Genomic DNA, 19,240 nt, shown 5'->3' with positions numbered 1-19,240 from the left:
TATGCAAGTAGACTTAAGAGATGAACTCTGTATTAAATAAATATTTCATCTACTTCCCTGTGCCCAGTTATATAATTTGTTCTTCATTTGTGAATTGTATTTCCCAGAAGGACAGACACTCTGTCTTGCCACTGATATATGTATCTTACAGAGTATAGCCTAGTGCCTGTTACTCAACAGATACTAAGATTAGTGAGTGGACAGATAAACAGATAATCAAAAGCTTGGATTTAATGTTTTTTTTTTTTTTTTGTTTTTTTTTTTTTGTTTGTTTGGTTTTTTTTTTTTTAAAGCAGCAACAGAGGAGGCTTGCCTGGGAATAAAAGCTCCCAAGACTGCCAGTCCCCAGCCTCAGTTCAGAGATCCTCTTCTATCAGCACCCTTGCGGAATCTTAGTCCCTGCCTGGACGCTCAACCCCAGCTTGTCTATACCTCATTGGGGTCTCCTTGATCAGCGTAGATGAGGAAGCCGGTGAACAGGCTGTCGGTCCAATAAGGGTCGTAGAAGAGTCCATTCTGCTCCGAGTAGAAAATCTGTAACCAGACTTCATCACCCTCCTTGAGAGCTAGGATGGTGGAGCCCGAGGCCACGTCGTGGTTGCCGGTGTTGGCGTCAAAAGTCCGAATGCGGTACTGGCCATTGTGCACTAGGCCGATGGCCAGGTGTTTGTTGGCCAGCGTAATGTCATAGGTAAAGTAATAGATCCCTGGCACGCTGCAGACGAACTTGCCACTGGATGCATTGTAGTGGCCTCCCTCATTCATCAGAATCTTGTCAAACTTGATGGGCAGTCGCTCACGTGGGTAACTCTTGGTTACCGCCACCGAAAAGGCCGACTTGGCTCGGCTACTGCCGCAGCTACAGGGGCCTGGGAGCCCAGGTTCCCCTTTCTTGCCCTTAGGTCCCTTCTTGCCCGGTATACCATGTTTCCCGGGGGTACCACTGACCCCCTTGGGTCCTCGAGGACCCGCTCTCCCAATGGCCCCAGCTTTGCCCTTTGGTCCTTGTTTTCCTCGGTTGCCTGTCCTGCCAGGTGGACCTGGAACATAAAATAGCTGGTTTTATAAGGGACGGGTAAGAATCTGGCAGAGACCTTGGGTGGAGGGAACGAGAAGGCTGGGGAGCACGGGAAAGGTGCTGGTAACCTAGCTGAGGTACTTCTCCTCTTGGTCTTTTCAGGAAGACCAGGGCTATGATGCTTTTAGAAGCACTGGGAATCAGAGCAGAGGGCTAATTCACTGGGCTGGGGATGTAGGTCAGTTGATAGGGTGCTTCCTTAGCACACATGTGAACTCCTGGGTTCAGTCCCTATCACTGTATAAAACTGAACCTGGGGATAAACTCCGGTAATACTAACACAGTCCTAGGTCGTCCTAGGTCTCTCTCTCTCTCGGTCTCTCTCTCTCTCTCTCTCTCTCTCTCTCTCTCTCTCTCTCTCTCTCTCTCTCTCTCGGTCTCTCTCTCTCTCTCTCTCTCTCTCTCTCTCTCTCTCTCTCTCTCTCTCTGTGTGTGTGTGTGTTTGGGGTCAGAGGTGTGGGGAATCAGGAGCTCAAGATTATCTTGGCCTCATAGTGAGTTCGAGGCCAGCCTGTCTCAGGAAAACAAAAAGAAGGACAACAAAATTAGTGAGGAAATACTGGACCAAAGCCAAGACTGAAAACCAGTGGAACAAACTCAAAAGTCTGCATCGCTCTGTCTCTTTACCAAACTCTTCAGAACTCCAACACTAACCTTCTTGTCCTCCCTTTTGGAATGGGAGTGTATATTCTGCGTGTTGTTGTATGTTAGAAGTAAGTGGGATGCTTTTTAATTTTGAGTTTACAGGGGTTACAGGGGTTGCAAGGTTACAAGAGATGGCTTTGAGAGTTTGGACTTTTATGGGGACTGTTGAAGTCGGACTGAATACATTTTGTATTATGATATGACTCCAAACCTACGGGGGCCACACAGTGGGATGTGGTGGTTTGAATGAGAATGGCCCCCATAGACTGAGGATTATTGGAGGAGGTGTGTGACTAGGGATGGGCTTTGAGGTTTCAAGAGCTCACTCCAGGACCAGTCTCTCTCTTAGACCAGGATGTGGAGCTCTCCACCTGGATTTGATTGGGTCACACCTCAAGCTGCTCCATTTCTACCTCCACACTGCCCTCTTTAGTGGTCACTTGGCCTCTGGCAGGAGAGATGACTCAAAGAATCCCAGACCTGTTGTTCCCTTCTTGCTCCTGATCAAGGAAAGGGGTTGACCCAGAGACCATTTCCCACAGGATCCACAGGCAAATAAATCTCCAGGAAGGCTCTGGCAGGCCCTGCTTAACCAATATGTCACTGGGTCAAAGAATGTGAGATAGTGACATCCAGTGCCTAGCACCCCTCAGGACTTCCTAGGGTCCAAGCATTTCCAATGATGTCAGAAGGGCTTCCCCAGGAAGAGGTACATTTGGAGCAGTTGGGTTTGTGTGATAGGAAACAGGGTGGGTTTGGAGTCTAAGCTCAGTAAGTCAGGTTAGGGCTGAGTAACATTGTAACACTGACCTCAGGACCTCGGGTGAGATATTCTGATACAATGTATCAGAATACAGTGAGATTTAATATCACTGCTGTCGTTATGAGGCTGCTGAGGTTAGGGGAGGTTAAGGCACTTGTCAAAATTAATATCCAAGGTTGTTCTTAGAGTTTAAGCTCTTGCAGCTTTGACAAGCTCCTCCGAACCTTGTCACCCTGACTCTTGCTGGTCTCATTTGAGACTTGGAATAATAAGGGCATTTGTTCCAGGATGGTATTGATAATCCGCTGAACGACTCACTCAAAATGCCTTGTCAAAATGCTGTGTAAGTAAAAGCTAGCATGGGGCTGAAAGGGTGGAGTGTGTACTTAACCTGCCTAAGGTCCCAGGTTTAATCCCTAACATTAAGAACAAAAAACTGGGGCTGGAGAGATGGCTCAGTGGTTAAAGAGCACTGATTCTTCTTCCAGAGGTCCTGAGTTCAATTCCCAACAACCACATGGTGGCTCACAACCATCTGTAATGGGATCTGATGCTCTCTTCTGGTGTGTCTGAAGACAGCAATGGTGTACACATATACATTAAATAAATAAAATTTTAAAAAAAGAACAAAAAGTGCTGTAATTTCTCTACACTTCAGATGTACATTTGAGGATGCTGATATCCTAAAGAGAAGGGGTGAAAGGTTACAGATAGAGGGAAGGTTGGAAGGTTTAAGTGGAAGGAACCTAAAGGCAGTATCTAGTCTGTTCTGTGTCTGCCCAATTTCTTTTTGGATCAGGTAGACTGAGTGTGGGTCCCTGTGGAACTGTCAAATACAATGACTAGGTGTTTCCACCACCCACTCAAAAACACCCAGGGGTGGCCTAGGATACAACCTTGGCAAATGGTGGCCCCACATCTCGCTGTAGAAAGGTAAAAAAATGGATGTAGGCGAAGCTGTAGGAGTGGAGATTTGAATGTATCAGCTTTTAGGGGGATGAGAGCAATACACAGGGAGAGGCAGAGCCTCAGCAAAAAGAACTAAACCCCAGGCCAAGCCATTTCTGAATCCCTGCTCTTAGTCTTCATGGTTTCACTTGGGTCTGTTAATTGGGCTGATGTCAGCTGCAAACCTGGTGCTTTGAATCACAGCTCACAGGCTAGCCTCAACTCATCATTTAACGATTTAAAAACTCGGCAGATCGATAGTCTTCATCTGTTCTCTTCCAATTAGTTATAAAAAAGATAGTGATGGGTGCTAGCTGGTTTTAGGAGCTCTAAATCGCCCTTCATGACAGATGCTATTGACCCTGGGTGGGATAAGAGGGCAGGTACAGGTCTCTTACCTTCTTCTCCACTGTCCCCTCGGTCTCCGTCCTGGCCGTCTTGGCCATCCTTACCAGGAAAACCCATTCTTCCCACCATTCCTGAGGATCCTGGTGCTCCTGGAGGGCCAGGTGGGCCTTGGGGACCAGGCAGACTGCACACCAGTTGAGGACCACCCTTCTGGAAGTCCCTGCGAGCAAAGGCACCAAGCATTGGGTCAGCAGCACACGGAAGGGCACAGGCCAAGAGCATCCAGGAGATCATGGTGGTCACCTGTGGGTGACAAAAGAGCAGGTAAGAGTGGACATGATGCTGACACACTACTGACCAGTAAGGCATCAGGAGGGAAGATGAGAGGGATGAGGAGAAGGAGAAGGAGAAGGCATGGATGCAGCTGCATTTCTATCTACCTTACTTTCCTCCACCACAGACATCTATCCAAACCAGTGGTTCTCAACCTGTGGGTCACCACCTCTTTGGGAGTCACATGACCCTTTCACAGGGGTCACTTTGAAGGACCCTTAGGGGCTTTCGCCAGCCTTATACCCACCTGCCTCAGGTCAAGGCTAGGGCAGGTTCCATTCTCCACTCACAGGAACATTCTTGAGTAGAAAATTCTCAGAATGTACTGACTGATGCTTGCTAGCCAATAGATTTAAAGGTCAATACGCTTAGCCAATAAGTTTGAACTGTAACCTTGCTAAGGTGGCCTGTGCCCCTAAAAAGTATAAAAACTGCTTGTAATAGCCATTCAGGGTTGCCTTCTAGTCACTTGCCTTGAGGGACTGATTGAGGGTTGATCCTGACGCACCAGAAAATAAACTTCTGCTTTTGCATCAATCTGTGTTCCCGTGTCTCACTCGGGGTCTTCTCGAAGTAAGTACCACTGACTGATGGTCAGGGTCTTATAACCTCAGACCGTCGCAAATCACAGGCATTCACATTCTGATTTGTAATAGTAGCAAAATTACAGTTACAAAGTAGCAATGAAAAGAATTTTTTGGTTGAGGGTCACCACAACATGAGGAGTTGTATTAACGGGTCGTAGCGTTAGGAAGGTTGAGAACTGCTGATGTAGACAGTGTCATTGTGTCTTAAGGGCATACTTGGATTGGTGAATCCTGTGCCCAGATATATTTTTGCAGGAATCCTGAGAGCAAGCCCTTCACTGTTAGGCTGTCATTCATCAAGCATCTGATAGGCAGGAGGAACTTGCACTCTAACCTCCACAGCTCTAGTGCCTGAAGAGTGAGAGGAACTGTGGATGAGAGAGATGACCCGTGGCTTCGGTGAAATATGCAAAATGAAAGTTACAAGGGCAGACACACTTTCCAGGTGTCGATGTGTAGCTAGGCTGCTTCGGATAGGGACTTGGGGTTGTAAGTGTGGGAGATGAGGATTCAGCGACTGAGGGTTGGTGATCCCACATAAGGGTGCAGCCACCGTGCTAGAAGGTTATGGTAAGAACTTCTCTCTGAATGCTTCTGGTGCCCAGGCCCACTCTCAGGGCCCAGAGCTGTCAATACACACTCTATCTCACAGTACAGCAGCCTTATAGAATAGGCACAAGTGGGAGAAAAGAGGCACAGAAAGGCTAGGTGATGAGAATGGCTAATTCACATAGCTAGCAGATGGTAGGCTGGGGTTAGAACCAAGTCACACAGCTCCAAAGATTGCCCCCTCCTGCTCCAGACTGGACCATCCTTAAGGCTTGAGCATCATGTGGGTGCACGCTGGGAGATCCTCTCCTCCCCACCGTCTATGTGCAGGTACACGAACTGAGGCTAAGAGCAGATATCAGGGGCTTGCTTAAGACCTGTCACCAGATGGTCTCAGGTGCTTGGTCATGAGGAGGAAGCTGGGAAGGAGAACAAACATAGAAGCCATAACTTATTGCTGTATGGATGGCTCTCAGTGGCAATTTGCATTGTGACCTCAGGCTAGCCCCTTTTCCTCTCTGATTCCTAGTTTTCCAACTCAAAAACAGCAAAAGGCTAGAAGTGAGCAGTCGTTTCTAATGAGAGTCTATCAATCAGATCGGGAGGGGGCTTGTTGGAATGCAGAAAGCTTTGTAAGTCCCAAATGTAAGGTGCAGACCTTACCTTTATGCACCAGTAGCTCAGGGGGAGGGCTGGATAATCTGCGTTCAGAGTCGTGGGCCTGGGGTGGATGGCTATCTGAGTCCCAATTTGGACCCACGTGGTTCTGGAGCTGAGCTGTTCTCTAGCTTTCCTTACCATTGCGGGTATGAAGAACGGCTGTCTTCATGGTTCCCACACAGCCTTTGCCGGCATTATTAGAGTCCTGGTAAGGGTTCAAGGGTTCAAGGTTTCCCGGAGCTGGGGACCGAACCCAGGGACTTGCGCTTCCTAGGCAAGCGCTCTACCACTGAGCTAAATCCCCAACCCCATGACTCAAACTTTGAAGCTCAGGGTTCTTCCTGAGTCCTTCATGCCCCTCCCCCCAGCCCCTTTGCTTCCCGTTCTGCTTTGGTCTTAAAGCTGACAACTGCCCAGGCTTTTGAGCTGTCTTTGCTGTTCCCCTTGGAATGAGCTGGCCCCTCCTCAGCTCTCTTGGTCAACCTCAGGTCAGGGATCTTTTTTTCAGTACTGGGGACTGAAGCCAGGGCTTCACCCACACCAGACAAGCGCTCTACCACTAAAACTGCATCCCTAACTCCTTTCTTTTCCTTTTAAGACGACTTAGTTTCTCAGGCTAGATTCGAGCTCCGGTCTCTGACTGGTATTTGTTTATAAAGGAACAGGGGAAGCAAACATAGGTGGCCATACTTCATATTTCTCGTGTCAGGCTTCCTCAGCATACTGTATGTTAGTATTGCATCAGACAGATGCTTCTGGAAAACTGGCCCAGCCACCCCTCAGGCCCTTTGCGCCTTTTCCTCTTCTGGCTCAATGAGATGAAAGGTGTGGGAAGTGGGCTGGTGCCATTTGGATTTTTTTTTTTTCTTTCTGAGTTGGGGATTGAACCCTGGGTCTCAAGCATGCTAAACAAGTGCTTTGCCATTGAGCAACATTCTCTAGCCCATTTAGGAGATAAAGCACACCTGGGGGGAGGGGGGAATCTTAAGAATGAAAGTTAATTTTCCAAGCAGTTTAGAAATGATCTGGAAATCTGTGACCTATAAACATTCCATATTAGCAAGAGAGGGAGAAAGGGAGGAAGGGAGGGAGGAAAAGAGAGAGCGAGGGAGGGAAGGAAGAAGAGAGAGAGGGAGGAAGGGAGGAAGGGAGGGAGGAAGAGAGAGGGAGGGAGGAAGGGAGGGAGGGAGGAAAAGAGAGAGGAAGGAAGGGAGGAAGGGAGGGAGGAAAAGAGAGAGGGAGGGAGGGAAGGGAGGAAAAGAGAGAGGAAGGAAGGGAGGGAGGGAGAGGGAGGGAGGGGGAAGGAAAGAGGTGGGGTGACTTTTACAAGTAGATGTGAAAGCAGAGAACAACTTTAAGTCACAGCAGGGAGAGAGCTAATCTACCACAGTGTTCCCCTCTATTCTACACCAAAGTATAGCCACAAGGTCTCAGAGGGCTCTCTCTTGCTCTCTCCAGCCTCATCTTCTCTAGACAGAGAGGGGTCAGTGGCCTCTCAGTGACAGCTGGCTGGAGCAGGCCCCAGAGCCTAAGGGGTGGGCTGCTCTGGGACACACAGGGAGATGTTTTCTTTTTCTTTTTTTCTCTGAAGCTGGAGCCTGAAGGTTCTTGCAGCCCCAGAGGCATTCCTTGCAGCTGGAGCCAGGAATAGCTTTGGAAAGAAAAGCAGGGGACTGGATTTGCTTCCAGAGCTGAAGGCAGAGAAGAGTCTCCTCCTCGCTTCCCAGGCACCTCCAAGAAAAACAAGACTCTAAATAGCTCCCCCTTGAGCCCTATGCTCACAGCACCACCCACATGATGGCCCTGGAGAGGAGACTGGGGAAGGGGTGGGAGCAAGACCCCAGCCCATTTAGGTGGGGTAACTCTCTCACAGGCTTTTACATAAACATAGAGCTAATTTGGGGAGTTCGTCAACAACAGAGGCAGAGACAAACTGACATTATTAAGCACCCCCAATGATCCAGGGTCTGCATGAAACTCTCAACCTTCATTGTGCTGTTGGAAGGGTACAGTAAACCTACAAAGGCGAAAGGAAGTTTTTAAAGGAAGAAACTGAGGTTTTAAGAGGTAAAGTGGTTTATCTACTGTCACAGCAACAGGGAGCAGGGTGGGCCCATGGCCAGCCACGCCTCGAGACCACACTTACCCCTCACGACCTATTTCCCGTCCGCACCTTCCTCCTACATACCCAGGTCCTTGGCTGCCCGATACATGAATGCTTTCCAGGTTGTCGGCATTGTTTAGGTGTTTTCCTTCCAAACATCCCAGATTATAGAAGAGACCATAAAGCACATGCCAAAGCCGCACGTAACATTCTTTGAGATGTACTTTAGTTTACAGTTTTATACACGTGCATCCCACGTGACTTTGAAAATGTCAAGGTGATGTTTACTTTGGTAATCAGACACTTGAGAAAAATCTCTTGTCCTCTGGGGGCTGTGGAGGTGCACACCTGTAATCACAGGACTCAGGTAGACTCAGAAGAGTCGGGAGTTCAAAGTCATCCTCAGCTGTATAGCAAGTTCAAGGCCAGCCAGTCTCAAAAACACACAATAAAGGGTGGCTGGAGAGGTGGCTCAGCAGTTAAGAGTACTGGCTGCTCTTCCAGAGGAGCCAGGATCAATTCTCAGCACCCACATGGTGGCTCACAAGTCTGGTTCCAGTGGGTCTGACACTCTCACACAGATATACCATGCAGGCAGAACACCAAAGCACATAAAATAAAATATCACACACACACACACACACACACACACACACACACACACACACACACACACACACACACACAGAGAGAGAGAGAGAGAGAGAGAGAGAGAGAGAGAGAGAGAGAGAGAACAAAACAATAAAATGTTTCCTACTTCAACAGTCAGAAGTCTCCAGGGCTCTGGCCCACCACAAACCCCTCTGGAGTGTCCATGATACGCAATAAGGGTCCTAGTCAAGAGACCAGGGGTCCAGTTTTCAAAGCCTACCCCACCCCATGATTCATTCCTCACTTGGACTTTCAACAGCTTTCCTTTCCGTGCTTACTCCACGACTCCCAACCTCTTCCACACGCCCTGGCCAGAGTTTAAATCCATCCATCAGCCACCTCATTCTTCAAGCCGGTCCAGTAGCTTCTGGCTGTTGGCCACAAGCACAGGAACTCCTAACAGGGCCCAAATGGCCCTAAATGACCTGGCCTCAGCCTCACCCCAGCCTCTGCTCCCCTCTTCCTTTGGCTATTGGAGAGCTACATGGCCTCTACCATGCACACTGTACCCACCCACCCCACCCCACCCCTGACTCAGCTTTCAACCTTCTTCCAGGTATTCCTTGACCCCTTCTTTTGGGCAATTCTCCTTCCCTGGCTCATACAACCATCTTTTTTGTTTGTTTGCTGTATCATCTCTCTCATGCCTAAGTCCCGTGAGCACAGGACCTCAGTTGGCCACCTGGTTAACAAACTTTCAAGCAGGTACTGAAGAGCTAGCTGCTTTGGGGCTGGAGAGACGGCTCAGTGGTTACAGTACCTTCTGCTCTTCCAAAGGACCTGGGTTCAATTCCCAGCATCTATACAGGACAGCTTACAATCATCTGTAACTGCAGGGGATCTGACACCATCATCTGGTATACAAGGGTACTCATAAGCGTGTGTGCTTACATACACACACACACACACACACACACACACACACACACACACACACATATACACATCTTTAAAAAAAGATAAATAGTTGCTTTATAATTGGTTGAGACCAGAGTCTGTAAGGGAGAGAAAAGGGAGTCTAAATATTAGCGGGCATAGAAACCCCTGATTTAACGGACTTTTCTTTCTTTGGTCAGCTTTTCTTACATGGCCCAGACAGAGACATGCCTTTGGATTGCTCAGTCTGCCTTTCTGTCCCTGTCTCTGAGGCTGCATTTGCAGAATACTTCACATACAACAAATGTTCCACAAAGAGAGGTTTAATTGGTCGAATAAAAAGTTAACCATTACCTGCCCCCTCTTACCTTTCTAAAAACTGTCATCTAAATCGTTCTTTCTGGATATGGGTTGGGAAGAGAGGCTTCATCAAGTCTTCTTGCTAAAGGGGGAAAAAAAACCCGATAGTTAAATCCCAGAAATGGAATCATGAGGTGTTAAACTTGGATGCATTCTGAAGTCTGGTTTTAATCTGCCTAGTCCTGGGCTTCTAGCCTCTCAGGAAAGAAACTAGTGATTCGTGGATGCACATGTTCCAGGAAAACCCTGAGGTCCCAATGCTCCAGCTTGGAGTCCACTGTACAGAAAGAGCCTTCTTCCTCCACCCTTCATAGGACATAGACTCCGACTCATTTTTGAGGGCTTTCTGCCAAAACTGTAACAAGAGAAGGGGCAGAGGTGGGGACCCTGGCCTTTCTTGTATTTATTTAGAATGTGGTCTACAAGTACAAATGCCAGGAATGCTTGTCTGGGCCTTGAGTGAGGCTGTGGGGCCCAGGTGCTGACCAATGTCCCCTTTGAAGATCCAAATAAACCGTTGTGATCCTCAGTGGTTAAAAGCCCCGGGAAAACTCTATCACCAATTTGCTTAACTATTCGTGGCCACAATGCTACTTTTAACTCACAGAATCTATGACAAGAATGAGCTTATGCCCCCAAACATCTGGACTAGAGGCTGACATACTCAACACTACAGTTGGCCACCTGCCCCCAAATTGTGATCTCCTCCCCAGAAGCCCTCTCAGCTGCTGTCCTCTTCCTTGAAGCCTCAGCTCCAGGCTCATCTCCTTGGGTGGCGGTCACTGCCCCCCACAGTCCAAGTCTAAGAGTAACTGACCCATAATGATCTTGGGCAACCATGTTGAGTCATCTCTGTCTCTTCCTGCTGGGAGATCCGAAGAGGTAGGGCCCCTGCCTGTCCCTTTCTGTAAACGCCGGAACCTAGCACAGTGGCCCACATAGTGCACGTTCAACACAACCGAAGTGACCTTGAATGCAATGGTCATTCCTGAGCCACGAAATACCAACAAGATGTTGATTTGTTCATGAAGTCACACTTGGCTACTGAGAGTGCAAATCAGCAGCTGAGGTGAGCCTTCCAGTCCCCACCTCCACAGGAGACCCCGGGGTGATGCCTTGCCTTGCCTCACCCTCAGCCGAAGAGAGCCTCTGGGTAGTTCTTCCTGTGTGTGGATTTAAAGGGGATGAGGCGGGTGGCTGGGGTTAAAGAGAGCTTGCTTGCAGATGGATGAAGACTGTTGGAAAATCTGCTTTGATGGGAGAATGCCCTAATGGAAAACACTCTGCCCTCACCAATTCCAGGAAGCAAATTAGAAGCAGCCCTCCCTAGTGTCTCTCAGTGCTGAGGTGGCCTGGAGGAGAGGGACTGGCTGCAGCTCCATACAGAGCTCTCGGGACATCCTTCTTTTTTTCCTGGAATCTCAAGTTTGGGACCACTCGGAAACTGCAGTGCCCAGAGGAGAGAGGCAGGGGACTCAAAGGCGAATACAGAGAGTTGAAAGGCATGTGGTCTTCTTTCTGAGAAATACTTAAAGCTCGTCTTTCCTTTTCTCCCTCCCCAGTCTTGGCTCTGCCTAAAACCAGAGGTCCATGGATAAATTATGACCTAATGAGAGGTCTCAGGAGCTAAGACCTGGTTGGGCTTGTCTCAGCATGCACTTCTGAAGGCATGCAGAAGTCAGTCTTTGGATTGATACAGAAGGATTCTATTGTCTGCTATTTATATCTCTGGTTCTTCAAAGCCAACACACATAACATTCAACATGGTGGGCGGTGTAGGCTAATGTTCTGGTCCAGGCTTCTACAGGTCTCTGAGTCTCCCCTGGAGAACTGGCTACACGGGTCCAGGAGGTAGACCCAGGCTCCTGGTAACTGAAATGGGAGACCATCAAGTTTCAATGAACCTGTGGCTATCATGTCACGTGGAGGACCAAGGAAGTCAATGAAAAAGGATGCAGTGTTTGAGAGGGATGAGGAGAAGGGGAGAGATGTGACAGTGTTTGTTCTCTTGTCTTTGTGTCTCTAGGGGGTTAGCCTTGGCATGGCAAACTGGCTGTCATGGTTGGGGAGAATAATTGGGCAGCACTGCCAATAGGAAAAGGGTACAAGTCATATGTCATTTAAAATTATCTCACGGTCACATTAAAAAGTAAGAAGAAGCAGGTGGAATTATTTTCAATGTTATTTAAGTCAAGGTATCTCATTCAAGCATTCAATCTTCAAAAGAAATATTAGTGTGACATTTCACAATCTTTAAAAAGTGTTTTTTAAATATACTTTTATTTTATGCGTATGGGTGTTTTATTTCACTTGTATGTCTGTTACCCATGGGAACCAGAAGAGAATGATGGCTACAGAGGAACTGGAGAAAGTGTGATCCATTATGTATGTGCCGGGAAGTGAGCCTGGGTCCTCTGGAAGAGCACTCAGTGCTCTTAACTGCTGAGCCCTCTCTCCAGCCCCACATTTTACAATACTTGACTAACACAAACTCTGGAACCCTAGGAAGTTTCTCACACTTGTAACTCACATTATTAGTGCACATTGACTGATTGATTGCATGTGTGTATGTTCGTGTGTGTGATTGCACATGCCAAAGCATATCACAGAGTGCATGTGGAGGTTAGTGGACAACTCACAGGAGTATGTTCTTTCCTTCTGCCATGAGTGTTCTGGGAATTGAACTCAGGTTGGCAGCACCCTCATAGCAGCCCTCTGTAGTTACTGTTTTGGTGGCTCTAACTCCCTCCTCTGGGCTCCATGGGCCCAGCATGCAATGGTACATACTCTCCAGACACGCCATACTCTAAAGACTGTTGTAAGCATCAAGCCTATTGATCCCTTTCTCTAAGAAGACACAGTGCACAAACTGGCTGATAGAGGCCGAAAGGACACTAAAACCAACTTTATCCCTGAGGGAATTCCATCTCAGCAAAAGTCATCAGCTAGAGGCTGGGGAGATGGCTTGGTAGGTCAAGTGCTTTACTGAAAAGGGGTGTAGATCTGAGGTTAGATCCCCCAGCATCCATAAAAGTCGGGTGTGGTGCTGGGCAGCTGTTACCTCAGCGTGGGGGAAGTGGATACAGGTGTTTTCCAGAAGCTCAGTGGCCTGTCAGTCTAGCAAAGTGTCAATTCCAGGGCCAATGAGAGTCTGTGTCTCAAAAAAAAAAAAAAAAAACCAACAAAACAAAACCTCCAAAGAACAAAAAATGAAAAACAAACAAACAAACAAACAACAACAACAACAACAAATTTCCCAACCAAAAAACCAAAATGCACACACTCACACACACCAAAGGACTTGGGCACAATAGAGGCACCCAATGTTGATTTCTGGTTTCCAATGTGTACATATACACACATACATGTTAATACACACACGAACACACAAAAAGTGATCCGCTGGCTGCTTGCTAATCAGTTGCATTATGTGCACCTCAGATTATGCTGCACTTTTCCGTTTGTTTGAGACAGGGTCTCCCTTTGCATACAGCCCTGGCTGGTCTGAATTGATTATGTACATAGAGCAGGCTGGCCTGGAACTTGTCAGCAATCCTCCTGAATTTGCTTCCCAACATGCCCAGCCCTCACATCTCTACTGTTTGCTTTATTGACAGTGTTTCATGCATCTTAGGCTGGCCTGGACCTCACGCTGTAACTGGGAAAGCTCTCGAACTTCTGACCTTTCAGCCTCTGTGTCCAGGTGCAGAGATTTGAGGTTTAAGCCACCGGAGTTGGCTTTACACTGTACTTTTAATTTCTGTGGCTTTTTCCTTTTTTTTTTTAAGGTCATTTTTTGTGTTCAAATAAAATTTTCTAGGAGCTGGGGAGATGACCCAGTGAGCGAAGCATTTGCTGTGCAGGTGTGAAGGGCTCGGTTCAAATCCCCAGACCCCACGTAAAGCTGGAGACTGGAGTGTGAGTCTGTAGGCAATCCCAGGGCTCCTATGGTAAGACGAGAAGCAGAGACACAGGACTCCTTGGAAATTCACAGGACAGATAGGAGTAAACTTGGGAATGAGCCTCAAGTAAGGTAGAGAGCAAGGCCCAACTTTTAAAGTTATTCTGTGTCCTCTGCGTGCGCGCTGCCGAATGGTCATCAGGCGTGTGTTCACGGAGAGAGAAAGGGGGAGAAAAAGGAAATATTTAGCTTTTCTGAGGACCTGGCATCCTGTAGGCCTTGAATTGCTCCCAACAGTCCAAGAGGCTGATATTGGCTTCTCCATTTTGCAGAAGACAAAACAGAGCCCAGAAAAATGTAAAATGGTTTTCTCGTGCCAAGCATATCCGGGAAACCAGGCCCAGAACTCACAGTCCTTCATCTTAGCCCCTTTGCCAGCAGGAAGGTCTCGAGCAGGTTAGTGCCGCCAGGACTGGGCACGTGTGCAGAGAACGAAGCTGGAAGAGGACAAATCCACGGAAGGATCTTTGGCTTTAGAAAGGGTTTGGCATAGAATTGCTTCTAACACTGGACCTAGAATAGAAGGGGATTAACTAGGCAATTCCATTCGTGCGGGGTTCCTCTCATGGAAGTTAATGCAGTTTGCAGGGCTCTGAGGGGCAGGAAAACATTGGAGAAGGATGAGTATCAGTCTGCTACCTCCTAGTGAACGGGAATACCAGTGCGAGATTATGGGAAAGAGTGCGCAGTCAGCAGGGCCAGGACTAGACAAGAATAAACGCAACAACAGGGTTACTTCCTGGGCTGCAGAACAACATGTGCAAGTATGAGGACCTGAGTTTGATCCCTAGAGTCTACATTAAAAAAAAATTAAAAGGAACCTAGCCTGGTAAAATATGCTTGTAATTTCATCTCTGGAGAAGTAGAGACAGGCAAATCTCTGGAACTCCCTGACAAACCAGCCTTGCCTATTTGGTGAGCTCCAGGCCTGTGAGAGACCCAGACTGGGGATGATGGCATTGGACAGCCTAAGGAACAACATCTGAGATTGTGGTCTGACCTCTACATGACTGAAGTGCATGTGCCCTAATTAGCACATACACATCCAGAGAAAAACATGCATACACATAGAAAACACACACAGATACATACACACACACACACACACACACACACACACACACACACACACAGGACACTTAAGCAGAACATGAGTAAATACACACACAGCAAACATACACACAAACACAGATACACACACATATTGTTAGCATTCTGTCTAGGCTCCGCCCTCAGTTACCTGGCAACAGCCGGATATGCCTGACACTATAAAAGGAGCTGCCTGTCCCCTCCTCACTCTCTTGCTCTTGCCCCCTCTTGCTCCCTCTTTCCTTCTTCCCCCTTTTGTCCCTTCTCTCCCCACTCCCCTCTCCCCTTCTCTCCATGTGCTCATGACTGGCCTCTATTCCTCCTCTCTCTCTCTCTCTCTCTCTTTCTCTGCCCTACTACCCTCTTAACTCCCTCCTCCATGCCCTGAATAAACTCTATTCTATACTATACTGTCATATGGCTGGTCCCTCAGGGGGAAGGGATGTCTCAGCATGGGCCAGCTGAGGCACCCCCTTTCTCCCGACCTCCATAGAACATATCCCCCCTCTCTTTATCCTTAGAACATAATCCCCCCTCTGTTTATTCTTTTAATTAGCACAACATTGGTGCAGAAACCCGGGACATATCCTCTCTTTATCTTTTTATAAACACATCACACACACACACACACACACACACACACACACACACACACACACACAAAGAAACATGCATAGATATAGATATACACACACATGCAGACACACACAGAGACGCAGACACACACAGTGACACATACATACACAGACACAGATACATCCGTGCACAGAGACATAAAGAAACACAGACACCCAGACACAGATACATCTAGATACAGACACACAGACGCACACACACACACACGCAAAGCACATACACACAGAAATGTCTTGGGGGATCTGGGAAGGCATCGCATGCTCGAATGAGGCTTGCTAGTTAAATTGGAGAAAGGGACAGAGGCGCTATCTGGACAGACGTGTGGAGGGGCTGAGTTAGTTGTTGGTGGCAAGCTGAGGAATGCATGTAGCAACCAGATACCAAATAATCCCACGCAGATGGGAGAGCAGAAATAAAACAGCGAGAAGAGGGGTTTTTAATGATGCTAAATGCCGTTGTCATTATTAACGACGCTGGTCTACTGTGGACAGTCTCTGACAGATGGTCATTTATGGGAAGGACCTCTGAAATGTTGCAGACCAGTTTTATGGTCACGGCAGAGAAGTAGCACACTGAGATGTGTGAAGGCCTTTGGGTGTTACAGGGGGGACTAAGTGGGCTGGGAGACCACCATCAGCCACTGTGATAGTTTGGCTGAGCGTTGAGGATCCTAGGGTAGATCAGAGGGCGGTGGTAATATATAGATACAAGTGAGGCATGGGTGTTTGGGGGTATGGCTCTGCTGGGAAAGGGCTTGGCCAGCATGCACAAAGCCCTGGGTTTGATCCCTGGCACTGAATAAAGCTGAGGTGGTGACACACATGGGGAATCCTGCCACTCCATTGGCAGGGGCAGGAGGAGCAGGAGTCAAATGTCATCCTCAGTTACATACTGAGTTCAGACTACATGGACTGTAGGAGATCCTGGCTCTAACAAAAGACAAGGCTAGAGACAAGTCGATTGATGAAGGAAGCAGAGAGGCAAGAATTGTGAAGAACTTGATGTAGTTTTCCGATTGACATTTACTATATCTTTCTGAGCACAATCTGCTCCACCCTCCTCCCCATTTTAATGTATTTAAGGAATTGTCCAGAACAAATGGGATAATGGGGCCCAATTGATGTTAACTCTGTGAACCCAAACATCCAATCCGGACAGTTAAGTACCTTTGCCATCTGCGCAGGCCTGAGCCTGTCCTTAAAGTGACTGAGTCAGTTCCTTTGAAGATAGATAAATCGTTGTCATGGAAACGAAAGCACACCCCACAAGTTCAGGGCCCGAGGGTTTGGTACCAAATAGGTTCTCAGTAAACCACGGGGCACTTTTCCTTCTTAACCGGTGAGCCACCAGTCAGAGCCTGGCACGTGGCAAGCTCCTTAGAAATGTTTGAATTCGGGCTGTAATGCCTAAGGCAGAGGTGGAGAGGGGCCCATCCAGATCTCCATCCCCATCCCAGCGTGAGCTCTTGCGCCTACGGCATCCAAGGTTCCTCCAGGTCCACCCCACTCTCTGTCCTGAGGGGTACAACACTCACCCTCTGTGCCCCGCGCGTGCCACGTCCAGGGCCATCCGAGGTTGCTGCTCTGGTAGTGCTCAGTCCTGCTTGCAGCAGCTTGAGATGCCGGCCCCGGGCATAGTTTTCCCATCCCGTCATGGGCGGGAGCGCCTTCCTTCCCGGTCACGTGCGCTGGCTAGCAGCTGGCCTTCTTTTTCCCTTCGGATTTCAGAAAGACTTCCAGCAGTGGGGGCAACTTGGGTGTGTCGGTGCATTTATGTGTAAAAGCTGTCAGAGCATTGGAAGGTTTAGTACGTGAGTTGTTGTTATTGCTGTGTTTGCCAGCGTCTGCAGAGCTGTTTCTTTGTACATGTGAGCATTTATCTCTTGGTGAATCAGAGGCTGTCAGGAGAGAACATTTCCCTGTACACTAATGTGCGTGTACTGGAGAGTGCTTATAAGGTATACAAACATGTTTAGTAGTGTGTGTGTGTGTGTGGTTTATGCATCCAAACATACATCAGACCCCAGTATGCATGTGCAGATTTATGGTGAAGGCTGTGCTGAGTGTATTACTGGAGTGTGCATTATATACTGGGCATGTCTGATAGTGACTAAGTATCTGTGTGAGGTGGCATTGACGAGTGTTCAGTGGTTCAGTGGCTTCTTTTCTGTACACACACACACACACACACACACACACACACACACACACACGAAAGTGTGTGGATTTTCTCTGGATGTCAATGTCCACATATATGGGAACATATGTGTCCCAGCATTCATCTCTCTCCTCTGTAGACATCAGTTTGACTCTCAGGCCTACCTCAAGTCATGCAGAGAGACAGAGAGAGAGAGAGACAGAGAGAGAGAGAGAGACAGAGAGACAGAGAGAGACAGAGACAGAGAGAGACAGAGAGAGACAGACACAGACACAGACAGACAGACAGACAGAGGCACAGACACACAAACACACACAGAGAGAGAGAGAGAGAGAGAGAGAGAGAGAGAGAGAGAGAGAAGACACAGACAGAGACAGACAGACAGAGAGACAGAGGCACAGACACACACACAGAGAGAGAGAGAGAGAGAGAGAGAAGACACAGACAGAGACAGACAGACAGAGAGACAGAGGCACAGACACACACACAGAGAGAGAGAGAGAGAGAGAGAGAGAGAGAGAGAGAGAAAGAGAGAGAAGACACAGACAGACAGAGACAGAGACAGACAGACAGAGAGACAGAGGCACAGACACACACACACACAGAGACAGAGACAGACAGACAGAGAGACAGAGGCACAGACACACACACACACACACACACACACACACACACACACACACAGAGACAGAGACAGAGACAGACAGGACCCACTAGATGATCTCAGTCCCCAAGACATCAGAGAGATCTCAGTTAGATAACAAGCAGATACTAGAAGAAGAAACCCCAAAGGCCTGTTATTAGCTTCTCTCCCTTTCTTCCTCTGCTCCCTTCTAGCTCCTAGTATTCCACGGGGCAGCAGGAGCATCTGGCTAACAGCTGTCACGAGATACAGACTTTACAGTCAGAACTTTAATGCAGAAATGACTTTAAAGTCCAATGCTGACTCCACCACCCTAGACAAGTCAGTGCATAGACTGCACTTCACTTTCGGAGATGTCGGAAGAAGAATAACGATCTCACCTGCACCCGCCGTCCTTCCCTTAGCTGTGACACTCACCCGTAAGGTGTTTAGGAAGCGATCTAGCTATGCAGAGATCAGCATTGATATTACATAAATGTATAACTTGTAACGATCACAAATGTTATACTAATGCCATCATGTGTATAATAGTGTTATATGCTGTATAATACGAAATAAGTAATGATACAAAGATCTGTTAGTGGGCTCAGTGCTTATGCAACGAATTAAAAGATTAAGCTACCTTTATTTACTTATGTGTGTATGCGTGTGTGTGGAGGTCAGTGGGTCTCAGACTGGCCACGCCCGAAAGGTGGGCACGTGTCCAAGTGGGCCAATTCCCCCTCCCATGCGATCGTCATGAAAGGTACCGATTCTCTTCTGAAGTATTAACTTGAGAGGTATAGTCCTAGTTTCCCGTGAGCCATAGCTTCATGCCACTTGGAAAGAACCTGCTTATGACAAGAGACAGTA

General features: G+C 47.9%; 1 protein-coding gene across 3 annotated transcripts; it reads right to left on the bottom strand.

The window, feature by feature from the left end:
- Positions 1-213: 213 nt before the first annotated feature.
- C1qtnf2 (C1q and TNF related 2) lies at positions 214-17,260 on the bottom strand. 3 transcript variants are annotated; one of them, XM_087573556.1, is made up of 5 exons: positions 17,123-17,260; positions 9,911-9,984; positions 4,589-4,757; positions 3,833-4,085; positions 214-1,040 (listed from the first exon to the last, which is right to left on the bottom strand). In XM_087573556.1, the coding sequence occupies exons 4-5, from the start codon at positions 4,074-4,076 to the stop codon at positions 427-429; spliced, it is 858 nt and encodes a 285-aa protein (XP_087429682.1). In that variant the 5' UTR covers positions 4,077-4,085; positions 4,589-4,757; positions 9,911-9,984; positions 17,123-17,260; the 3' UTR covers positions 214-426.
- Positions 17,261-19,240: the final 1,980 nt, after the last annotated feature.

This window comes from Rattus norvegicus, chromosome 10 (assembly GCF_021556685.1).
Source record: "Rattus norvegicus strain SHRSP/BbbUtx chromosome 10, alternate assembly SHRSP_T2T, whole genome shotgun sequence".
Classification (NCBI taxonomy): Eukaryota; Metazoa; Chordata; class Mammalia; order Rodentia; family Muridae; genus Rattus; species Rattus norvegicus.
This window is presented reverse-complemented; position numbering and strand designations above follow the sequence as displayed.

Coding starts and splice junctions, on each gene's coding strand:
- C1qtnf2 (XM_087573556.1), bottom strand. CDS start 4,076: ATGATCTCCTGGATGCTCTTGGCCTGTGCCCTTCCGTGTGCTGCTGAC. Junction 1,041..3,832: donor AGGGGACAGTGGAGAAGAAG/GTAAGAGACCTG, acceptor TTTATGTTCCAG/GTCCACCTGGCAGGACAGGC.